The following is a 20746-nucleotide window of genomic DNA, read 5'->3' as shown; positions in this document are numbered from 1 at the left end:
GGTTACCCAGCAACCCCTGCCCTCCCTCCTGGTTACCCAGCAACCCCTGCCCTCCCTCCTGGTTACCCAGCAACCCCTGCCCTCCCTCCTGGTTACCCAGCAACCCCTGCCCTCCCTCCTGGTTATCTAGCATTTCCTGCCCTCCCTCCTGGTTACCTAGCAACCCCTGCCTCTCCTTCTTTTTCTTGGCCTTCTGGTTGGCCTCCATCTTGACCACAGAGGAGGGCGAGGGCCCCAGCACGGCCACACTGGCCCCGGCACGCAGCAGCAGCCCTGCCTCCCTGGGTGGTGCCTCTGTCCCCAGGAGACCCTCACAGTCCTCACTGTCATAGCCACTGCCTGGGAGAGAGGCAGAGGGGTCCCGATGACTTGACGTTAAGCTGTGCCATTGAGAGGTGGGGGAGATGACCCTCTGGGCATGCGGTTATGGCGGGGCTGTGAGTGGAACCAGTCACTGTCGCCCTCTGGGCTGCTCTGTGGGGCTGCTTTGGGGGCAGGTTCCTGAGGTCCTGGCCTCCAGCCTGAAGGGATTTGTATGGGTGTGGGGACGCGGGATTTTTTCTTTATACCCTGGGCAATCGGGCACCTGCCTGGCAGGGCTGGTGCCCCCTCCCCAGGAAGTCCCTTCCCCTCTTTCTGCTGTCCCCCACCCGCCCAGATGGCCCTCTGCCCCTCCCCCAGCCCCAAGCAGCCCTCCCTTTGTTCTTTCTCAGGCTTCTGAGACCTTGGGGGAAGGGGCTGGCGGGAGAAAGGAAGCTTCTATTTTTCTAGGCTCCTGTTTCTGGACACATGTGTTTGCTGGGGGGTCAGATAACGCCTCAGGGTCAGCCCAGCTGGACACTACAATCGCAAGGGCTGGGGCCGCTGGGAGGGCTATTTTTAACCTGGATGCTTCCAGGGGGCGTCCTTCCTTCCCCTTCGGCCCCGACATGGGGGTGAGGCACACCGAGAGCCACTGAGCTTGCCTGGTGGATGGGGGTCTCCTTCTGTGAGACACTCGCCTTCTTCCCCAGCCTGTCTAGTGAGAAGGTCTCCTTGGACCTGTCACACCCCTCGAGCCCTGACCCAGCCCTGGTGGTGGCCGTGAACCTGCCGCCCCCTCCTCCAGCCCCCCAGTGACCATGACCGGGGCTCCTGGCAGTGGCCACTCACGCCAGCAACTTGCCTGCCTCCCGGGACGCAGCCACGGAGGGCTGGGCTGGGCACCTGGGTGTCTCCCGGCTGCTGTGGCCCTTGGGCTGTGGGTGCCGCGTGGCCCCAGACACCTTGGCACTCTTGGCCCGGGACAGCTTCTCCCGGATGCGCCCCCCGGGGGTGGCCTCCTTCTGCTGGAAAGAGCTGAGGCCTGTGGGCAGCCCTTTGCTCTTGACCGTGGGCTTCAGCTGGGCCACCCTGTGGGCCACAGAGGGTGCCAGCCCGCCTGGGCAGCCGCTCTTCTTACACTGTGCCTTCTCCTGTGAACAGGGAGGGGCAGCTGCACTCTCAGGGCGCCCTCTGCAAACCGCAGCCCCTGGGTGGTTAGGTGCCTCTCTGTTGATGCCCGGCTCAGAACTGGTACCTCCCAGGTCCCTGCCCTCGATCCACAGGGACTGAAGAGATGTCTGGCTCAGAGACACAGGGCCTGCCCCTGGAGCCTACGCTTGGGCCTCTCCCACCCACTCCACTGCCTACCAACTGCCCACCCCACTTAGGGGGCACGGAGGAGGCTGAGGGCCCAGTGGCTGTGGGTTGTGGGGCCAGGCCATTAGCTTTTCTCAAGGCAGAGATGAAACAGCATCTGGACAGAAGGATCGGCCCCCTGGGCAGACAGGCGAAGCACGCTGGGGCCCACCTCTCACCCGGCCCCGAGGCCACGGAGAGGGGAGGGCAGGAGGCATCTGCTGTGTCAAGAAGGAAGGGGTGCCGGCAGCCGGGGGAGCCCCCGCCACACCAAGTGTGCCCCGGGCCACCTGAGGAAAGGCAGGGCCTCGCTCTGGGGAGTCTCTGTGAGCAGAGCGTGGCCTCGGCATTTGCTTTCCTGCTAGGGTGAGACGAGGAGGGTGGAGACACACGGGCAAGTGGCAGCAGGGCCACCCGGTCAGACCTTCCCACGTCACACCACAGGGTCGGGCTCCTCCTCCTGCCGTTGACACTCAGAGCTCCCAGCCTTAGTTCACTTGGTTCTGAGCGACGGGTGTCAGTCAGCACAGGGCTGGGGAGAGTCCGCTATCTGCTACCTGCCCAGGAAGGGACCTGAAGGGCCCTGGGGCCAGGCAGGTGCTTCAGCACTCACCACAGAGGCGGTCTGCAGGCCCGCGTAGACGCTCCTCTCCAGCTTGCTCCGTTTCTTTGCAGGCTCGCCCCCGCTGCCCCCTCGCAGCTCCGCGCACAGCAGACCCAGGCTTGTCCGCACCGCCCTGGGGGAATGGGGTGGTGGGTGCAGGGCACATGCAGTCCTGGCCGCCCCAGCCTTGTCCCCCTGCTGTCTCTGTAGTGGGTCACGCTCCTCCAAAGGCCCTACGTCTCAGGGAGACGGAGCTGAGGGTGAGGGGCCCCGGGGGCTGAGCCAGCTCTGACCTCCCCTCAGCACCTGCCTCCAGCCAGCCCCTCTGCCTGCCAACCACCAGCCCTCAGCAGTCCCTGCATCCTCAAATCCACCCCACCCCCAACTAAACTATACTGGAAGTAGGCACGCTTCTGTTACCCGAATCCCATCCTTCCAGCCTGCTAGGAAGGAACGGCCTGGCAGTGCGGTCTGGTCCTAGCTATAGTGACCCAGAGGCCAGGTGTCAGGGGCTGGGGCCGCTGAGGGCTCTGAGGGGCTGCCCAGTACTCAGGAGCCAGGGCTCTGCTGCTACTGGGGCTCTAGTGGGGCTGCAGCCTCAGCCTTGGCACCCGGAACAAGGGACAGCCGCACATGCGCCGTCTGTGAGTCTGAGGCAGGGCTTATGCAGGCTGGCCCCAGCCCTTGGCGGGTATTCAGGGCCTGATGCTACCACCCTTAGGAGTGGGGTGGGCACCAGGCAGGTTTGTGAGAACTGCATCCACATTTCTGCCACAGCTGGAAGAGGACACGCCAACTGGAGTTCCACCAGGGGCGGCGGTAGGGGCAGGCGGGCGGGGCAGGGTCCAGAGAAGCCTGGGCTTTCCCCCGAGTCCCCAGGGACCCCACTGCCTGGCTCAGGACCTCCCAGGAGCCCGTCCTGTCCTCCATGCACGTCTTGAGGACGGAACTATGCATCCTCAGCCCCTCCCAGATAGAGCCCTGGACACTGCTGGGGCCGAGCCTCAGTGTTCCCCATGCCCCAGAGCTGTGCTGTCCCCTAGGCTGGGAGCTGGGGCAGAAATCGACTCCAGCCAACATGGGCCTAGCAGCTACCTCCAGATGCCCCCAAACAGGTCCCACCTGATTCCCCCACATCCTGGACTCCCCATCTTGTGTGGGTGACCCACTCTCCCCAGAACCTCCCACTGCCCCATTTCACATGGGGAAGCCAAGGCTCGCGGAGTCTTTCTGCCTGTTCCTGGCTAGACAGGGGCTGGGGGCTTGGCCTCTCACCTTTCAACCCCCTGACTCACAGGTGCAAAGGGAGCCCCAGCTGCTCATGAAAATGAATCACAGATGGAGACAAAGAGCCCTGCCTGGCCCTGCCCGGCCCTGGCCGAACATCCCTTTCCACCTTCCTGTCCACCGAGGAGGCTTCTGAGGGCTGAGGGGCCAGGCAGGAAGCCGTGGGCCAGAAGACGCCCCTGGGCCCCCACTCCCCAACTTCCTGCACAGTAGAAGGCCCGTCCCGGGGCCAACTGCCTCCGCCACCACTGCCTGGATGAGTGAGGGCAGGAGGTGGAAGGGTGAGGAGGGGCCCTGACCCTCAGGAAGAGGGGTCCTGGACTCAGTTTCCCTGAGGTCCTGAGGCTGCTGCCTTCTAGCCAGACCCTGGCTTCCAGGGGCCCTGTCCTGCCCAGCAGCTCCCACAGTGCTGGCCAGTTCTCAAAGGGAGACCCCAGGAGACCCCCCCAGGAGACACCTGGGCAGGGCAGGGGCAGCTCTGGGGGGCTGCCATATGGTGACCCCTCCACTGCCCACAGCCACGCAGACCCTCCCTATAACCTTCCCTGCATTTGCTAATGTTTTGTGACATAAAGCCCTGAGATTAATTTTTTGCCTCTGTCTTAATTGAAGGAACCATTTAGTGCCGATTTAACTATTATTACCAAATCATCAGGATTGATGCAGTGCGCACACGCACGCGCCAATCGTGTTTGGAGGAGCTCGGAGGATTTATGCAAATGGGCCTGCCGGGAGAGGCAATTTGTAGCCGAGAAGGACAATTATACCAGGCCCGGGAGTGCACCAACGGCTGTGCCGGGCGGGTAATGGATAATAACATCGCGCCGGCAGCCGTGAGCAGCGCCGCAGCGTGACCAACGACTTTATACAGTGCAGATAAAGAGGCCTGCACGCAACGCCGCCTCACACTCCAGGGGGCCGGGTGGGGCGCGGGCGGGGACGATGCCACAGCCAGGTGTGCAGAGCCGGTGTGGCCGGGCCTGGGAGCTGTGGCTTCCAGAGGGGGACCTGGGCCAGGGTGCTGCTGGGAGCTGCCAGCTGGGCAAAGCCTGTCTGGAGCAGGGCTCTGTCCACTGGTCACTCTCGATGGTCTAGGAGGGGCAGGGCCAGGCCTTCAGAGTGGCTGTGAAGGGGCACCAGCAGCCCCGGAAGCCTCAGAGGAGCTGGACCCTGCTGCCCCAGCCTCGAGGGCCCAGGGCCAGCCACAGGTGCCCTGCGATGCCAGTACCCAGGACTCACTTGACTTTCTTGCCATCGCTCCTGGGGAGCGGCCCCGTGGGACGTGGGGCAGGCAGTGAGCTCGAGTGTTTGCGCTTCCTCGGCCGGCCAGGCCCCCGCCGCGCAGGGCTCCGTGAGCTCTCGTCTCTCCTGGGGGCCACAAGGGGGATGGTCAGAGGTTCATGCAGAATCCAGCGCCCCAACAAGGTTCCAGCCGAGGGCACTGGCCTTAGATGGCTACTGGGTGCGGGGAAAGGTGGGGCCCAGACTTGGCCTGGGGAGCCTGACCCCTCAAGCAGAAGGCAAGGCCAGCCAGGGCCCCCGCCGCCCACACCTCCCACCATCCACACACACTGGTCAGGCGGTGCCCCTGCCCTTGTTGCAACTGCGGGGTGTCCCCTCCCCCCAGAGAAATTTCCAACTTCTGCCCTGGCCCCCCAGCGCCCCTAGTCCTCCCTACTCCCCTTTCTGCCACTGTCCCCTCACCCGCCACCCTGCGGCCGGCCTCCTGTACACCAGGCTCTGCCGAGTGGCTCTTCCAGACCCCCAGTCCTGCCGCTTGGTCTCGCCTGGCCGAATGCCTCCCTCCTTGGGCCCCACTGCCTCTGGGAAGGCCTCCCCGACAGACCCCAGTGTCTGCCCACAGGCAGGGTGCAGAGCCCAGTCCTGGCCTGTTCCCACATAGGCCCCAGCACCGTGCACACCTCCCAGGGGTGGGGGTGCAGCGACCCTCCCAGGCCCTCCCACCACGCCGGGCGTACTCATGGTCGTGCCTGCGCTGCAGGCGGGCCAGCTCCCGCTGCTTTTCCTTGTAGCGCCGCTGCAGCTCTGCCAGCTGCACACGCATCCCCACCTCTTGTGTGTCCAGCCGGTCGATGGCGGCCTTCAAGGGGCACACCTGGTGGGCAGGGGCACAGGGGCCTGTGAGCTGGGCCAGGGCCCAGGCTGGGGCTGTGTGGCAACGCATTGGGCAATATGGGCACTGGGACCCCTACTCACAGGTTTGGTCTTGGGGGTCCAGGTGTCCTTGCGCTGCAGGATCTGCATGCGGGGGGTGAGCCTGGGGCCGCTACAGGGGTCGGCCGTGGGTGGCTGTGCTGGGGCAGTGGTGCTGTCTAGGCCAGCGGCCTCCACCAGGGACCAGGCTGTGGCCAGCGTGGCCAAGTGCTGCAGGTTGAAGGCTAGCACGTCCTCTTCCTCCTCTGTGGGGCATGGGAAGGTCAGAATGGGCATAGCTGGGCACACACTGCCCCTCACAGGCTCTTGACGTCAGCCGTGGTCCCCTGAAGCCACCCAGCCGTGAAGACCAGGATGAGGGTCAGGAGGCCGGGAAGAGTGACGTGGGCATCAGGGTTGGCATCCAGCACCCGTTTGGTTCCAGGCTGGTTGTAGGGCCGGGCCAGCTGGGAGGACCCATGTGGCAGGGCCCTCCGTGTCACAGAGCAAGACAGGCCCCAAACCATCGAAGTAAAAGTAAGCTGCTCGTTACTGCTTCTAACAGAAACGCCTGTGTGTCCCCCCACCAGGGGTGCGCTGCTTCGAACGGCAGCTCTGGGAAGGGACACTCGCTCTGGGGCCCTCAGAGACACAGGCAGCGCTGCAAGAGGCCACTGAGGCTTCCAGCATGGAAGCTGTTGAAGTTCAACCAAGTTCAATTCAGTGGCTCAAGCCCGCAGTTCCCTCAGACGTCTGTCCATGTGGCTTTAACCAAGTTCAAAGTCACGCGGAGAGACGGCTTTGGAACTGTGGGCTTCAGTACCTGGGCATCATTCAACCCAGGTGGTGGAGGCTGGTGTCCCCCAGCAGCTAAGACGTGCCACTGCCCGTCCATCTGCCCATCAGTCCTTCCATCTACTCGCCTTTGTGGACACCTAAGGAGCAGTGGCTGCAGGGAGGCCAGCGGTCAGTGCAGAGGGAGGGGACAAGTCCCTTTGATACCTTTAGGTTTGAGACAGGGCCCTGCTTTATTGCCTGGGCTGGAGTGCAGTGGCTCCATCACGGCTCACTGCAACCTCGAACTCCTGGGCTCCAGCACCCTCCCACCTCAGCCTCCTGGGTAGCTGGGACCCCAGGCCCTCAATTCCTTGTGAGGAGGGCAGCGGCAGGAGTTTCTGGGTGCAGCCTTACCTGCTGTGACCCTTCTCAGAGGGGCCCCCACCATTCCTCCATCCTCCCTCAGAGCACCAAGCCCCTGCCCCTGCCCCGTCTCTGAATACAGTGCTGGGCTCTGCCAGGCCCTTTCCACACACTCCAGCCCTGTTGCAGGCAGGAGGGCCAGGGATTGAGCACAGGTCAGGAGGGAGGGGCTGCCAGGGCCGCATCCTCTGGGACCTCAACCTGGGGGCGGGGGCGGGGACGGGGGAGCTACCCTCACAGTGACTGCAGGAACAGCGGCAGCCCAACAGCCCAGGGAGTGGCCTGGGGAAGGGATGGCCCATCTCGGGGTCAGAGCTTGGGCCAGCAGAGGCTGGCATCATGCAGGGGAGGGCCCAGCATGGGGATCCAGGGCCTGAGTAGGGGGACCCAGCCCTGGGGGCTGACAACAGAGACCAGGAACAGGGCCCCCATGGGCTGATCCCACAAGGACATCCAGCAGGAGATAGGGGCCAGACAGCTTGCGGTGGGGTAAGTGGTTATGGCCAGGAAGGCGGGAGAATTGGGGGACCCCTGTGGGGTCAGAGTAGAGGTGCTGGCACCCCCGGGAAAGCCTAGGAGTAACAATAACCTCACAGCAATGAGCACCCCAAACCTGGTCTCTGCCTCGGAACCCCATGTTCCATTTAACGGACTTGGGCTCCCTAGACATGGTTGATCTCAGCCAGAGGCAGGAGTGCAGGGTGACCGGAGCAAACCCCATCCCTAATGGGACACATCAGCGCCTGACCGCTGGGGGATGCACCTGAGATTCCACCAAAGGCATCGACCCAAACGCCCCGGCTGGGAGGCGCTACACGATGCACGGCCAGTTCCCTCCTCAAGTACAGGGGAGGGCCCGGAGGCCACAAGCCCAGCCCAAGGGTTGATCCATCCCCAGAGGTCATTACTCAGAAGCCAGGAGGAGCTCGGAGGGGCAGATGCTGGGGTGCAAAGCTCTGGACCGAGAGCACAGATCTGGTGGGGACCATGGGAACGCTCAGGCTGCTGGGTCCAGGGTCCACAGGGAACGGGAGGGGAGAGAGGGCCGAGGAGGGTGGACTGAGCAGCTGCTGCCATCAGCAGCCAGGAAGATGCATCTGCAGGCCCCTTCCACTGAAGGCCCCAGGTCTCCTGGTCTCCGGGTCACTGCACTTGGCCAGAAGGTCTCTCTGTGCTTTCCCTGCCCTTGCAGGCTACAGGCGTGTGGCCCCCACATGGCCTCACCCAGATGGCTCTGCTAGGCCTGGGGGCTCTATGCCCGCCCGGCCCCGATGCTGGGGACTTTTTCCCCACTTTCCCCTCTGCAAATCCTGCTGTCTGAAATCCTGCTGTCTGGCACAGGACAAAACCAGTCTCCTAATTAATTTCAACCAAAGTGGTCACTATACTTGTAGGATTGAGCTCTGAGCCCAGCAGCTGCACAGACCTGCCCATTAATTGGGACAAGGGGAGGGGAGGGGCGAGGGTGGGGGCCCAGGAGGGGACCGTGAGGTGGAGACCCGGAGGGCAGAGCTGGCCCTGACTCTGCCTCTGCACACCCTGGTGACTGGGACACCTGGTCTGGCCAGAGTGTGATGATATCCATGCTGGGTTAAGCCACATGGCTCCCCACCTGGGACACATGGTCTACACCTGATTATTCATGCAGTGAACAGGCTCCTGTCCTGCAGGCATTCACACAGGCAGACGGGCCACTCTGGCCACACACACGGCACCTGCTTTCTGTTGACGCCTCCTCATGCTGCCGGGTGAGGGTCCCTGGCAGCTCAGGCCATGCCCTGAGGTGCCTCCACCTCGCCCTATCTGCCTTCTCGTACACCGCCGGCTGGAGGACCAAGGGAGGGCCTCTGGGGGGTCCCGGTGGAGCCCACCCTGACAGGACTCCAAGCTTCCTCAAACCCTCTGCACAGCCCCACCCAAAGGCAGAGACTCTGGGCCAGATACCCCCAAGGGCAGGCAGCTCCCAGCACTGCGGAACACCCCTGGCGGGTGCGAGCCAGCAGCCTCGTCCAGCAGAGGTGACCAGAGGCCCCTGGGGAAATGCACTGCTCGAGAACATTCTCTTGATCGTGGTGGTGAGATTTATGCGTCCAGAAAGCAGTGGCCAAGCCCTGAGGACTGTCAGGTTCGTGCTGTGAACAACCACGGCACTGTGCCCGGCTGGGGGACGCCCTCCACCCTGGGGCTTTCTCCGGGGTCCACAAGGAAGATGGCAGGAAGCAGGGGCTTTCCCAGGAGCGCTGGACCGCAGGGAGTGCCCAGACCAAGGGCTGGGGTGGGCTAAGCAGAGACCTGGCCCTTAGGTGTCTCAGGTGATCTGGCTCCGCCCACTGTTGGCCGGCTGTCCTTGGGGCCTCTGGGTGGGTGGAAGAGCCCAGGAGCTCCCGGTCCCATAGGCCTCCCTGCAGCAAGAGCCCCAACCTCCTGCTTCCTCCCCTGGGCCTGAGTGGGGAGCCGCCAGTTCCTGAACTGGACCCCCCAGGCCAGGGCAGCAGCCACGGAGCCTGAGGAGGTGGAGGCCTGGCAGAGCAGGAGGCAGGCTCTCCTCTCCCCTTGCCAGGACACGGGCCCCTGTTCAGCCACTTTCAATAGGAGGTGCTGCCCAAGAGGCCCTTCCTTTGAAACCATCATGCAGGTGAGTGCCGCTCCCAGGACCCCACCTGGGACAGGGGGATTCGGAAATGGCACACTTGCCTCGGACTTCCACGGATGAGGGTCGGCAAGGGGAGGTAGACACTCTCCAGGGGACCCACCACACTTTGGGGACAACTGAGCGGGGCCCAAGGCTGCCATCTGGCCAGGTGACCCTGAGCCAGGCCTGCGGGTCCCACCGCTGGGGCTTTGGGGGGTGGCGGCAACCACCGGGCTTACCTGGCACAGCCCTCTCACTCCTCTGCCGCTGGATTGCCAGGTCAGCCAGCTCGCTGAGCAGAGCGATTCCATGAGTCCCTGAGCTATGGGGCAGGGGGGCTGTGCTGGGGGGCCCAGAGGCTGCTGGGGGCTGAGGGTCTGGTGGGCTGTCACTGGGCAGGTCCCCCAGGTCGATGGTGGCGGCCACCAAAGCATCCAGGCCTGGTAGCGCCCTGGGTGGGTGGCTGTTGTTGGGAGCTCCCCCACAGTCCTCCTCTGAGTCCTCCATGCTCTGCTGCCCCAGCTCATCTTCCTCCAGCTCGTCCTCCTCAGCGGTCGGCTGCTCTCCCTCGTCCTCAAGGGCACCCAGGCTCCCTGCTTGCTGCTGTAGGACTTGCGGGGAGGCCCCTGACGAGGGCTCCTGCTCCCCCTCCTCCCTGCTCCTCTCTTCTCGTGCCCCTCCCTGAGTAGAATGAGCCTGGCCGGTGGCCTCGGGGCCCCCTGCCTCGAGGAGGGCCCCACATTGCAGTTCTTGTAGCCCCTCAAGTGGGCTGGGGTCCGCTGCCTTCCCCTGGGGTCCCCGCTCGGCAGGGTGGGGGGTGGCGGCAAGGTCCTGGGTGGCCTCCCTGGCCCCTGAGAGCAGCCCGGGCTCCTCCAGGCTCCTGGGGCTGCAGGGAGGTGGCTCCCCAGGCAGGAATGTCCTTGTGGGCTCAGGCTGGGCCCCCAGGGTGGCGGTTTGCATAGTTTCAGGGTCCTCGAGGTTAGAAGAGTGCACGTCTGAGGGTAGGGAGAAGCCCAGGCCAGCCACGGGGCGCAGGTATCCGGGAGGCAGGTCTGCAAAGGAGAGGACAGGTCAGCAGGGAGCTGGGAGTGGTGGTGAGGGGGTGTCCTGCAATAGGACGGAGGACAGCGACCTCGAACCCTCAGACCCAAGCTCATGTGGAAGGGTCCTGGGCTAGCTGCAGGTCTGCAAGACTGGTGGCGGCGAACGTGTTAACGTTAATTAAGGGGGCAGCCTGGCCGGGCACAGTGGCTCACGCCTGTAATCCCAATACTTTGGAAGGCTGAGGAGGGAGGATCATTAAGGCCAGGAGTTCAAGACCAGCCTGGGCAACAGAGTGCACGCACCACTACAAAAAAATAAAAGAACAATTAGCTGAGCGTGGTGGTGCATGCCCGTGGTCCAAGCTACACGGGAGGCTGAGGTGGGAGGATGGCTTGAGCCCAGGAGGCCGAGGCTGCAGTGAACCATGTTCGTGCCACCACACTCCAGCCTGGGCGACAGAGGGGGACACCTTGTCTCAAAAAAATAAAGAAGAAAAAAAAAGTGTGAGCAGCCTGACGCCAGGCCCTCATTCCCCCACCGAGTGGCTCTAATGCTCCCCCAACAACCCTGGCCGCCTGGGCTAGGGTGGCCTCAGGAGCCATCTCTGGCATGGTGTGCCGTGGGCAACCAGAAAAGGGGAAATTTGTAAAACATGATGCTTGAATCAGGGTTTTCCCTGAACCAGAACGAGCCGGCAGCATGTCAGAGGGATCACGTCCCATTAACTGCAGGGGAAAAAAAAAAAAAACTAAGGGAGAAAAACTGAAAGCCTCAGCTGGCTCCGTCTCCTGACCGTGAAACTAGGACGGGTTTTATGTTCGCCACACGGTTTCCAGTGTGAACTCAGCCCCATTCAGACAGAATCAAACAAGCTGGCGGGGAGTGGATGGGCGGGTGGCAGGGGCCGAGGCCAGGTCCGAGACCCCCCCACCTAGGCACTCCGCCTCACTGCCCCTCCCTCACCCAGCTTTGCTGAGACCCTGAATGGCAGCCTGGTCAGGTCCCACGCCCGGTGCCCCCCAGGCTGCCAGCACCACCACCAGCAGGCCCTGCCTTCATTGCTGGAGCGTCCCCACGACGGCCAGTGGGACCGTCTTCATCGCGCCTTTGTCAGCCCAGGGCCAGGAAGGAGGTGGCTGGGCCGCTGTGTGCTTCTCCCATGCCCATTGGGAGGGTTGGGAAGAGGGAAGAGAAAGGAAGGGAACAGCCACGCTGCCCTGGGCCTGGGCCGGTGTGGAACAGCCTTGCAGGCAGCCCGGATTCAGCCCTGCCAGGCAGGGGCGGGAGGGCTTGGAGCGGAGCACAGCGGGCCAGGCCAGGCGGCTGCTCTCACCTGGTTCGGACGTGACGATGTCAGCCGTGGACTGCGGACCCTCCCCAGTCTTTTCCTCGGCGCTGGGCACCCGGGAGCCAGGCCCGGGGCTGCTGGCAGGGCAGACATTTAAAGTGCACGGGGCGCTGGGCCGAGGTGGTGGGGTGGGGCAGCTGGCAGGGGGCTTTGGGGCGGGCGGGTGGCAGCAGGGTGGCAGCTTGGTGGGGCCTGCAGCGGGTGAGGGGGCGCCTGGGGCCGTGGGGGTTAAGGCAACTGGCTTGTGAGTGGACTTCGGGGCCTTCTCCTGGGCGGGCTCCTCCAGATCCAGGTGCTGGTCTTCCGGCTTCCGCTGTCAGGGATGGGGGGAAGTTCAGGCAGGCTCAGGCTCCCCCGACCCCATAGGGTCCCCTGCTTGGGTTCATCCTGCAGGAGGGCAGGCATGCAGGGGTCTCCCGGAGCCAGGCCCAGCCAGGCAGGGAGGGGGAGAAGTGCCTGGCCCAGGCAGGCGTGGCTGGGGGCGGTACCTGGAACTGGGCGGCCCTCTGCTGCTGCAAAGCATAGAGCTCCTGCTGCCGGAGGAGCTGTGGCCTCGAGTACACGGGGAGCTGGCCGGGGTGCTGCATGTGAGAGGCAGGGCCCCGGCCCCCATACATGGGGGGCCACAGCGAGGCCTGGTCCATGACATCCGCTGCGGGCAGGGCCCAGGAGGGGTCAGCCTGGCCGGGGAGGGGACAGCTCCGGGGCTGCTTCCCCGAGTCCCCGTCACCCTTTCCTTAGCCCACCAAGCCCACTGCTCCCTCCTGAGCCCTGGCCAGCCCACCCCCAGCTGCCCCTCCTTCCAACAGCCCCCCGAGTGTGGCAGCCTGGACCAGGGGCCCTTACCAAGTGCGTGGGGGGCGCTGTGGGGTGTGGGCTCTGAGGGCAGGATGACCAGCTGAGTGGGGGCGTCCTGGGGAAGGGGGAAGACAGAGGGCACAGGGCCAGCCACAGAGGCGGGGAAGCCGGGGGGCAGGTTCTGGTGCAGGGCAGGGTGCCCCAGGCCTGGGAGGCAGAGGGCACAGTAGTCAGGCCTCCCACTCTCAGGGACCAGGAGGGAATCCCCCATCAGCCCCAGGCCAGCCCCCGCCCTGGGATCACTGACCGTAGGAGTGCCCCCCCATCCACAGGGAGGGGCTGCGGGTGCGGGGCAGCCAGGGGGGATGCGGGTGGGTGTGGGGGGCTGCGTCCCCGCCCAGCTGGCTGCTCTGCATCATGAGGTGGGGGGCCAGGTCCCCAGGGCAGCTGCTCGGTGGGTGGATCCGGGCGAACTCTACGCGGTCTTTGCTGTCCCTGTAAGACCCGGGGCTCAGCCCTGCCACCAGCGCCAACGCCCAGCTCCCCATCCCACCCCCGGCCCTTTGCTGTCTCTGTAAGACCCGGGGCTCAGCCCTGCCACCAGCGCCAACGCCCAGCTCCCCATCCCACCCCCGGCCCTTTGCTGTCTCTGTAAGACCCGGGGCTCAGCCCTGCCACCAGTGCCAACGCCCAGCTCCCCATCCCACCCCCGGCCCTTTGCTGTCTCTGTAAGACCCGGGGCTCAGCCCTGCCACCAGCGCCAACGCCCAGCTCCCCATCCCACCCCCTGCCATCAACCTGGGAGAGAGAATGGGACCTGGAGGCTCAGGGAAAACCCCAGGCTCCAGCCTCAGTGCTCTGCAGGGCTGACTGGGGGCCCTCTCCTGGCCCCTGAGAGTGGGCAACCTGACTGTTGCAGGGGGTTAGCTGAGACCCCCAACCCAGGGTGAGACCCCAGAAAGGCTCTAGGGGTGGGTAGAAACCCACCCACAGCCAGCCATAGAATCTGCTGCCCCAGCCATGACCACCCTCTTCCTCCACGTGGCTCTGAGTGGGGAGCCCCAAGCCCAGGCCCAGCCCCACTCCCCAGGGCCACAGGCCCAGCTCTCACTGCAGCAGCAGCTCGCGGCCGGCGAGCCCCAGGCGGTCATCACATAGCCGGGTCCTCTCCTCCTCGGCCTCCAGGTCCAGCGCGTGTGTGGAACGGGGCCCACCGCCAGCTGCACAGGGTCGAGACAGCAGAAAGGAGAGGGTTGGGCGGCCAGGGAGCCACCGGCTAAGGCAAGCAGTGACCCCGCTTCGAGCTGGGGGGCCTGATGCCCTGAGGAGGATCCCCTGGTCCTGGGGCATCGGAGGGTCTGCCAAGGGCAGGTGTGGGAGCTGGGGAGCGGGGGCGCAGGGCAGGGCCAGCTGGGCATCCTAGACTGGCCCGGCCTGCCTCCCTCTCTGCGCAGGGCCTGTACCTTTGAAAGCGGGGGCGGCCCGGCCCTGTCGCGCGGTGTTGGTGCTGTAGGCTGCCTCAGACCGGCTCGCCGTGTCCTTCTGCCGGGCCAAGGCCACTGCGATGCCCACAGGGGGCTGCCGCACCTCCCCGTCACCGTGCATGGTGTCGTGCTCCCGGCTGCGGGCACAGTCCGGCCTCTCCGACTGGCCTGGGGCCTTAGAGGACAGGAACTTCGCTTCCTGCTGGACGCAGCTGGCCTTGAGGCCGCCCAGGCCCACCAAAGGTGCCTTCTGGCCCACAACTAGGGCCTGGCTGCTGTACTTGAGCAGGTTCTTCATGGCCGAGACCTCGTCCGGTGGTGCAGGCAGTTCCTGGGGCAGAAGGGCTGCCTGCTGCAGGCCGCTGCCAAAGGGGTCCAGGTAGGCGCCAGCCTTGCGCTCCTCGCTGATGGCCATGGCGGTGCCCGGGCCTGCCTGGACACCCCATGGGGGCAGGTGGGGCCCGCTGTAGCCCAGGGATGCCAGCTCCAGGGACTTGCGCTTGGCCTCAGCCCCAATGCCCCCCTGTTCCACCTCGGGGGCCACCAAGTGCTGCTGGTGCCGGATCCGGGCCACCTTCTGTGCCCCCGGGGGGCCGGCCGGGGCTTCCTTGCCAGCAGTCTTATCTAAAGTGCAGCAGGCCTGGGGGGCCTTCCCGCCCAGCGGGTCCTGGTGACCAGGCCGGGCACAGTCTTGTGAAGAGGTGGGCAACTCGAAGTAGCCGCTTTTGTCCAGACTACCTTTAGGGAGTCCAGGGAAGGAGGCCTCAGGGCCTGCGCTGCCGAGATAGTCTAGGCCCTTTAGCCGGGGGTTGAGGGCCGCCTCAAAGCCCCCAGGCCGCCGCTCGCCCTTGCTCTCAGCCTTCAGGTGGGCATAGGAGACTCCATAGGCTGCAGCGTGGTCGGGGGCCATGGTTCCCTCTAGGTGCCGGTCCTTGCCCTCCCCTGCCACAGCGCAGGCCTCAGTGGCCTGGAAGGGGCGGCCCTTGTCGGCCAGGTGTCCCACAGAAGGCACGAAGGTGGGCCCGCTGGCCTTTAGGTCCCGGGGGACTTTGTCCTGCAGTGGGCAGAGCCCGTCAGGGCCCCCGTGCAGCTGCAGGCAGGGGAAGGAGCCAGCGGCCGTGCTGAGGGGCGGGGGCGGCCCGGCATACGACGCGGTGTGGTGTAGCATCTGCCGCCGCTCCAGGCACTCGCTGAAGGCCGGCCCGGGCTCCGGGGGGCCTGCTGCCTCCTTCGCACAGCGCCCAGAGGTTGCCACCCCCGCGCCAGGCCGCCCCAGCACGCCCCCCGCACAGCTGGCTAGCGCGGCCCTGCCCATCTCGCCATTGAGCACCTTGGTGTTGAGGAGGCAGGAGGTGAGGTGCTTGGAGCGGCCCTCACAGGCTCCTCGGGGTATGGGGCCACCCTCCCTGCAGTGCCCGTCAGCCGGCACGGGCAGCACCAGCTTGTGCCGCTCCTTGCCACCGTCCTCCTCTGCCGCCGGCCGCTCCTTGCCCTCAGTCGCCTTGCCCGCCTTCTCTCTGGCCAGCTCTTTGCCCACGAGGAAGCGGTCGAAGTCCTTGGGGCCCTTCTGCAGGGAGCCAGCCTCGCCCCGGTCTCGATCCCGGCTGCAGGAGCCCATGGAGTGAGCAGGGGCGGCCCGGGCCACGCTGGGGAAGTTATGGTTGGCCGGCAGCAGCGTGGGCTGGGGCGGTAGGTTGCGCAGGTAGAAGTTATCTGTGTGGGAAAGAGCCAAGGTCGATGGGAGGCCTTAGGGGTGAGGCTGGAGGAAGACTCCCTGAGAGAGGTGCTCCAGGTGCCTCCCGGACACCAGCTGGCACTGACCCTAGGTTACAGCCTAGGGAAGGTTTTCGCTTTTTTTTTTTTTGAGATGGAGTCTCACCCTGTCCTCTGTCACCCAGGCTGAAGTGCGGTGGCGCGATCTCGGCTCACTGCAAGTTCCACCTCCCGGGTTCACGCCATTCTCCTGCCTCAGCCTCCCGAGCAGATAGGACTACAGGCGCCCGCCACCACGCCCAGCTAATTTTTTGTATTTTTCGTAGAGATGGGATTTCACCGTGTTAGCCAGGATGGTCTCAATCTCCTGACCTCGTGATTCGCCCACCTTGGCCTCCCAAAGTGCTGGGATTACAGGTGGGAGCCACCACGCCCGGCCTATTATTTTATTTTATTTTATTTTAGAGACAAGGTTTCACCATGTTGCCCAGGCTGGTCTCCTGAGCTCAAGTGATCACCCGCCTCGGCCTCCCACAGTGTTGGGATTACAGGCGTGAGCCACCGTGCCCGGTCATTTTTTGTTTTTGTTTTTATAAAATTGTAGTGAAATACGGATAACATAAAATTTCCCATTTTTGGTGCACAGTTCAGGGGCACTGGGCACATTCCCCCTGCCGTGCAGCCGTCACAAGCATTCATGGCCAGAACCTCTCACCTCCCCGTACTGAAGTTCTGTCCCCGTGAAACACTCACCCTCGGCCCCCATACCTCAGAGATGGGAGATGCAAACCCGAGGCCCGTCTCTCCCCTACCTGGCCCAGTGCCAGTAGGGATTTTTGGGGGACGCGGGGCAGGCAGTGGATTTTTGGGGGACGCGGGGCAGGCAGTGAGTGTTACAGGGCATCCCCACTGGGTCTTTACAAACAGGCACCAGGACCTTGGAAACCAGGGACAGGTGGCAGGCGCAGCTCCTGGCGCCCCCGGAGAGAGGCGAGGAAGGACAGGCGGTCACGGAGGAGGGGCTCACCCACCTGCTGGACCCCCTGGGAGCTCCCAGCCCCTCGGCCTCTCGTCTGGGTGTCCCAGTCTGGTGGGGCTAGGGTAATGGGTTGAAATGGAGAAAGGCCAGTGGCTCCGGGGGCAGAGAGCAGCAGCTATGCTCGCCCTGCCTGGTGGCTGGTGGGTGTCTGGGGGCTCCCTCTGCCGGTCCCTGAAAACAGTTGCCCAGCCTGGGCCCTCGGCTTGGGCCCGCCCTTCCCGGCTAGGGTATGCCCCAAGCTCTCCACACTCCTGGCTGCCCTGGGGGTACCCATCACCCCACAGAGGGGGCCAGGTCACCGCCTCTGGGGACCCTGGGGGGGGCTGTCCCTCTCCACGCCCAGCTGGGTGGGTGGGCAGCAGGGTGGTGCCAAGAAGGGAGGGAGCAGACAAGGGGGGAAACAAAAGAAACATTTGGAACTTGTAAAATTGTCCTCAGGCATGTAAATTCCTTGTCAATTTCCTGCTAATTAGAAACAAGGGGGAAGGGGAGCGGGAAGGGGCTAGCCCCAGCGAAACCTAATTAGCTCCATTTCCAAAACCAAATACTGTTCTTGGACGTAGCTGCACCACAATATTGTGAAAGCCGAGAGGCCTGGCTGGCCACTGCCCGGAGGGAGTCCCCTGTGCTGGTGGAGGGGTTGGGTTTCTGGGGCTGGGACCAGCCACCTGCCCGCCCTTGACAAACACTGTCAAAATAACTGCACGCGCAGGGGCTGACGTGGGTCTGGGGGAACGGGGCCTGCGGGGCTGTCCTCTGGGCAGCAGAGCCCCTCAGCCTGCAGCCACAGGAGCTGGGGTGTAGGGTGAGGAGACGGGTTTGGGTGCCTGTCCTGGGTGACAGCTGAATCCCCTGGGTGGGGCTGGTGGTGAGTTCCTGGCCCCCATGCCTGCTCCCCTGCAGCTGGCTGGCACAGGTGAGGCCAAAGCCCTCCCGAGCTTTAGCAAATCTCGGGCTCCTGCAGGTGCGGAGGTGCAGGCCACACAGAGGTCCTGGAGTGAGTGTGAGGTGGGGAGAAGAGGCTGACAGGCAGCCAAGTGAGGGTGGGCAGACTGGCCTCAGGTCCCCACCCCTCAGCTCACTCAGAGTTGGGGTCATCATGACCACAGGCTCACTGGGGTCCCCCACTCTGTTCCCTGCAGGGTGTCTAGTCTGCCTCTCAGGCCCTGCAGGGGCTTTCTGGGCCTTTCCTCTGCCCCGACCCAGAGCTCCAGCCCTAAACGCCAGGGCTCCTGGGCTCCCAGGGGCTGTGCGGAAGCCATTTGTCCCCCCCTCCCTTCTCACCCCCCACAGCCTGGGTGTCCCTCTCCACAGCCGGGACAACCTCCCAGTCCACCTCTCTGCACTGACCGCACCTCGTGTGTCCAGACACCTCTCAGATCCTCCTGGGGAGATGTCCCAGCCCCTCTGCACTGAGGCAGAACTCACCCCACCATCCAACTGCTCCTCCCAGGTGCGCCCTCCCATAGCCCAGGCCGGAAACTGAGGGTCACCTAGACCCCTCTATCCCTCCCTGCCCCCAACCCCCTCCTAGATATCACTGATGCCGGCCCCTGTGGGACCCCACACCTGTATTGCTTCTCATTGTAGGCCAGTAACTAACCGTCGGCTTCCTGCTCCAGCCTCCTGGTGTCACCCCAAGGGGAACTTTTTAAAATGCAAATGAGATGTCACCCTACAAACTTGGAGATAAGGACCCACACCCATCCCACCTCCAGCCAGGCCGTCTCGGGGACTCCGGGGGGGACTCCCTGGCACCAGGACTTGGCTCTGCTGGGCCTGCGATTCCTCTTCCCCAATGCCCCACCGATTCTGATTTCTCAGCAAAGACTCAAACTCTGCATCCCTTCTTCAAGGATGCCTGCTGCCAGTAGGGTAAGCAGCCCTTCTGTCCACCAGGACACGGGGCTGGGGGCTGGGGGCTGGGCCTCCTGCAGCCCAGCTCTAGCCCAGACCACGGAGTGTGTAAGCCAGGAAGTGCAGGCTTCTGTGGGCTTCCTCCAGCCCCCACCGGATGTGTCCTCCTCCTGAGCCACCCCAGGATCCGGGAGCTGTTGGGGGCTGCAGGGCAAGGCCAGGTCCTGAGGAAGCTGGTGGGACTAGGGTGATAAGGAAGGTGGGCACTAGCTCAGCTGCTCCCACCTGAGCAGCGAGAGGTCTTGAGACAGCGTGATCTGGGAACTGAACCTGCGCCTGGGGGTGGTCCTGGGCCCCTGGGTTTAAATCCTGAGGGGCAGACCCACCCTCTCCTCTAGCCCCCACCCTGACCTCGATGACACCTGTGGGAGGGCTCACCTAGGCTGGCCTTTCCCTTGTGACCCAGAAGCTCCTGCGCCCCCTCCCCACCCCCAGCATGCCCGCTCCCCATGCCGGCCCCATGCTGCACTTGCCTTTTTGGGTTCCATAGAAACGGTGCTGCCCGTAGAGAACATTGCTGTTTCCATGGTGATCCAAGTGGCTCACGGGTAGGAAGGTGGATGCCAGACTCCCCGAAAATCTGGGGTACCCCGGAGCTAGAGAAGCAAGGAGACCTAGCTGCAGAGGCAACTCCCAGCCCCCGGCCCACACTCGCCCTGACCCCAGGGAGGCAAGAAGCCGGCAGGCAGCCCAGGAGCGATGCCCCACAGAGCCCAGCACGCCGCCGCCGGGGGGAAATCAACCCGTCAATACATCATATTAACTCTGACTCGACTAATGCCGTCCCGCCGGTGCGGCACAAATGGAATTGCTGATGGGCTGGGGAGAGGGGAGGACGGCCGAGGGGGCCTCTGTTCCCTCCCAGCAGCACTCAGGATCACAGAAGCTCCCAGGCTGGGCAAGAAAAGGGACTCCAGGGAAGTTCTGTGGGAGGAGGGGGCACAGTGGACAGACACTGTACCAAGGTCCTGCCCAAAGGACAGCCAGGCCCGGACTTGGCCTCCCCAAGGCAGGCCCCAGGGCCCAGTGGACAGCCCAGGCCAGGGACCAGTGCTGCTGGGGTGTGGCCAGCCTCCCCCGACCCTGGCTGGAGGTCACAGGTGTGTCCATCCAACGCCGAGTTCCCACCATGGCCAGGCCTCTTCCGGCTCTGAGATCTGCACAGGGTGGGGAGGGGATGGGGGCAAAGAGTTCCTTGCACAGGCCCCAGCCCCCAAACCCCAGGTGGTGACTCCAAGTCATGCCAGACAGCCCCCTCTCTAGGCTAAGGAGTCTGTCTGTCCCTCAAGGCAGCCACACTTCTGAGCGACCTGCCTCTGCCCAATACAGGAAAGCCAGCCACTCCCAGTCACCCACGCGGCTGGCCCTGGGCCTTGGGACAGCTCTGGTTGTGTGGGGCACACTTGCCCCCACCCAAGGGGTGAAGCACAGCTGGCAGGTCAGGACAGGGCTGAGCACGGCCTGGGAGGCCTGCAGGCACCAGAACCCAGCCCAAGTGCTGCAGAGAGCATGTCTGCTGGACACCAGAGACACCAGTCACAAGGAGTGTGGCTTCTGGTTCCCCAGCAGGAACCTGGGCCACGGGCAGAGTTCTCAGACTCAGACCTGCCCAGCCCCATCCCCAGCCCCGCGTGCAGTCCCAGTGGTGCTGGTGCTGGCCGGCCCGCCACAGCAGCTGCCTGAATATGAGGGCCGAGGGGCTGGCTGTGGTTGGGGGTCTGGCAGCCCTCTATAGGCCTGAGGAGAAGACATTTGAGGCAGCAACCTACAGCTTCAACTTGCCAGAATGAGCCAGAATGAACCAGAACGAACGCAGCTGGGCGGGGCAGGATGGCGGGGGCCTCACCTTTTTTTTTTTTTTTTTTTT

The 20746-nt window shown here is 64.4% G+C and overlaps 1 protein-coding gene across 1 annotated transcript in view; it reads right to left on the bottom strand.

The window, feature by feature from the left end:
- The window catches only part of BAHCC1 (BAH domain and coiled-coil containing 1), a 52843-nt gene that overhangs the window by 21101 nt on the left and 10996 nt on the right, over positions 1 to 20746 (bottom strand). Inside the window, exons 3-16 of the mRNA XM_011968425.1 lie at positions 19353 to 19475; positions 14190 to 15923; positions 13838 to 13946; positions 13034 to 13221; positions 12775 to 12933; positions 12417 to 12580; positions 11914 to 12241; positions 9776 to 10588; positions 5768 to 5970; positions 5530 to 5666; positions 4790 to 4918; positions 2273 to 2396; positions 1162 to 1454; positions 157 to 335 (exon numbers count right to left, since the gene is read on the bottom strand). Coding sequence (XP_011823815.1) covers positions 157 to 335; positions 1162 to 1454; positions 2273 to 2396; positions 4790 to 4918; positions 5530 to 5666; positions 5768 to 5970; positions 9776 to 10588; positions 11914 to 12241; positions 12417 to 12580; positions 12775 to 12933; positions 13034 to 13221; positions 13838 to 13946; positions 14190 to 15923; positions 19353 to 19475 — 4683 coding nt within the window. The remainder of the gene's footprint in view (positions 1 to 156; positions 336 to 1161; positions 1455 to 2272; positions 2397 to 4789; positions 4919 to 5529; positions 5667 to 5767; positions 5971 to 9775; positions 10589 to 11913; positions 12242 to 12416; positions 12581 to 12774; positions 12934 to 13033; positions 13222 to 13837; positions 13947 to 14189; positions 15924 to 19352; positions 19476 to 20746) is intronic.

The sequence above is a fragment of the Mandrillus leucophaeus genome, unplaced genomic scaffold (assembly GCF_000951045.1).
Source record: "Mandrillus leucophaeus isolate KB7577 unplaced genomic scaffold, Mleu.le_1.0 Scaffold1, whole genome shotgun sequence".
Lineage (NCBI taxonomy): Eukaryota > Metazoa > Chordata > Mammalia > Primates > Cercopithecidae > Mandrillus > Mandrillus leucophaeus.
Note: the sequence above shows the minus strand (reverse complement) of the source record. Positions and strands in the feature narration are given on the sequence as shown.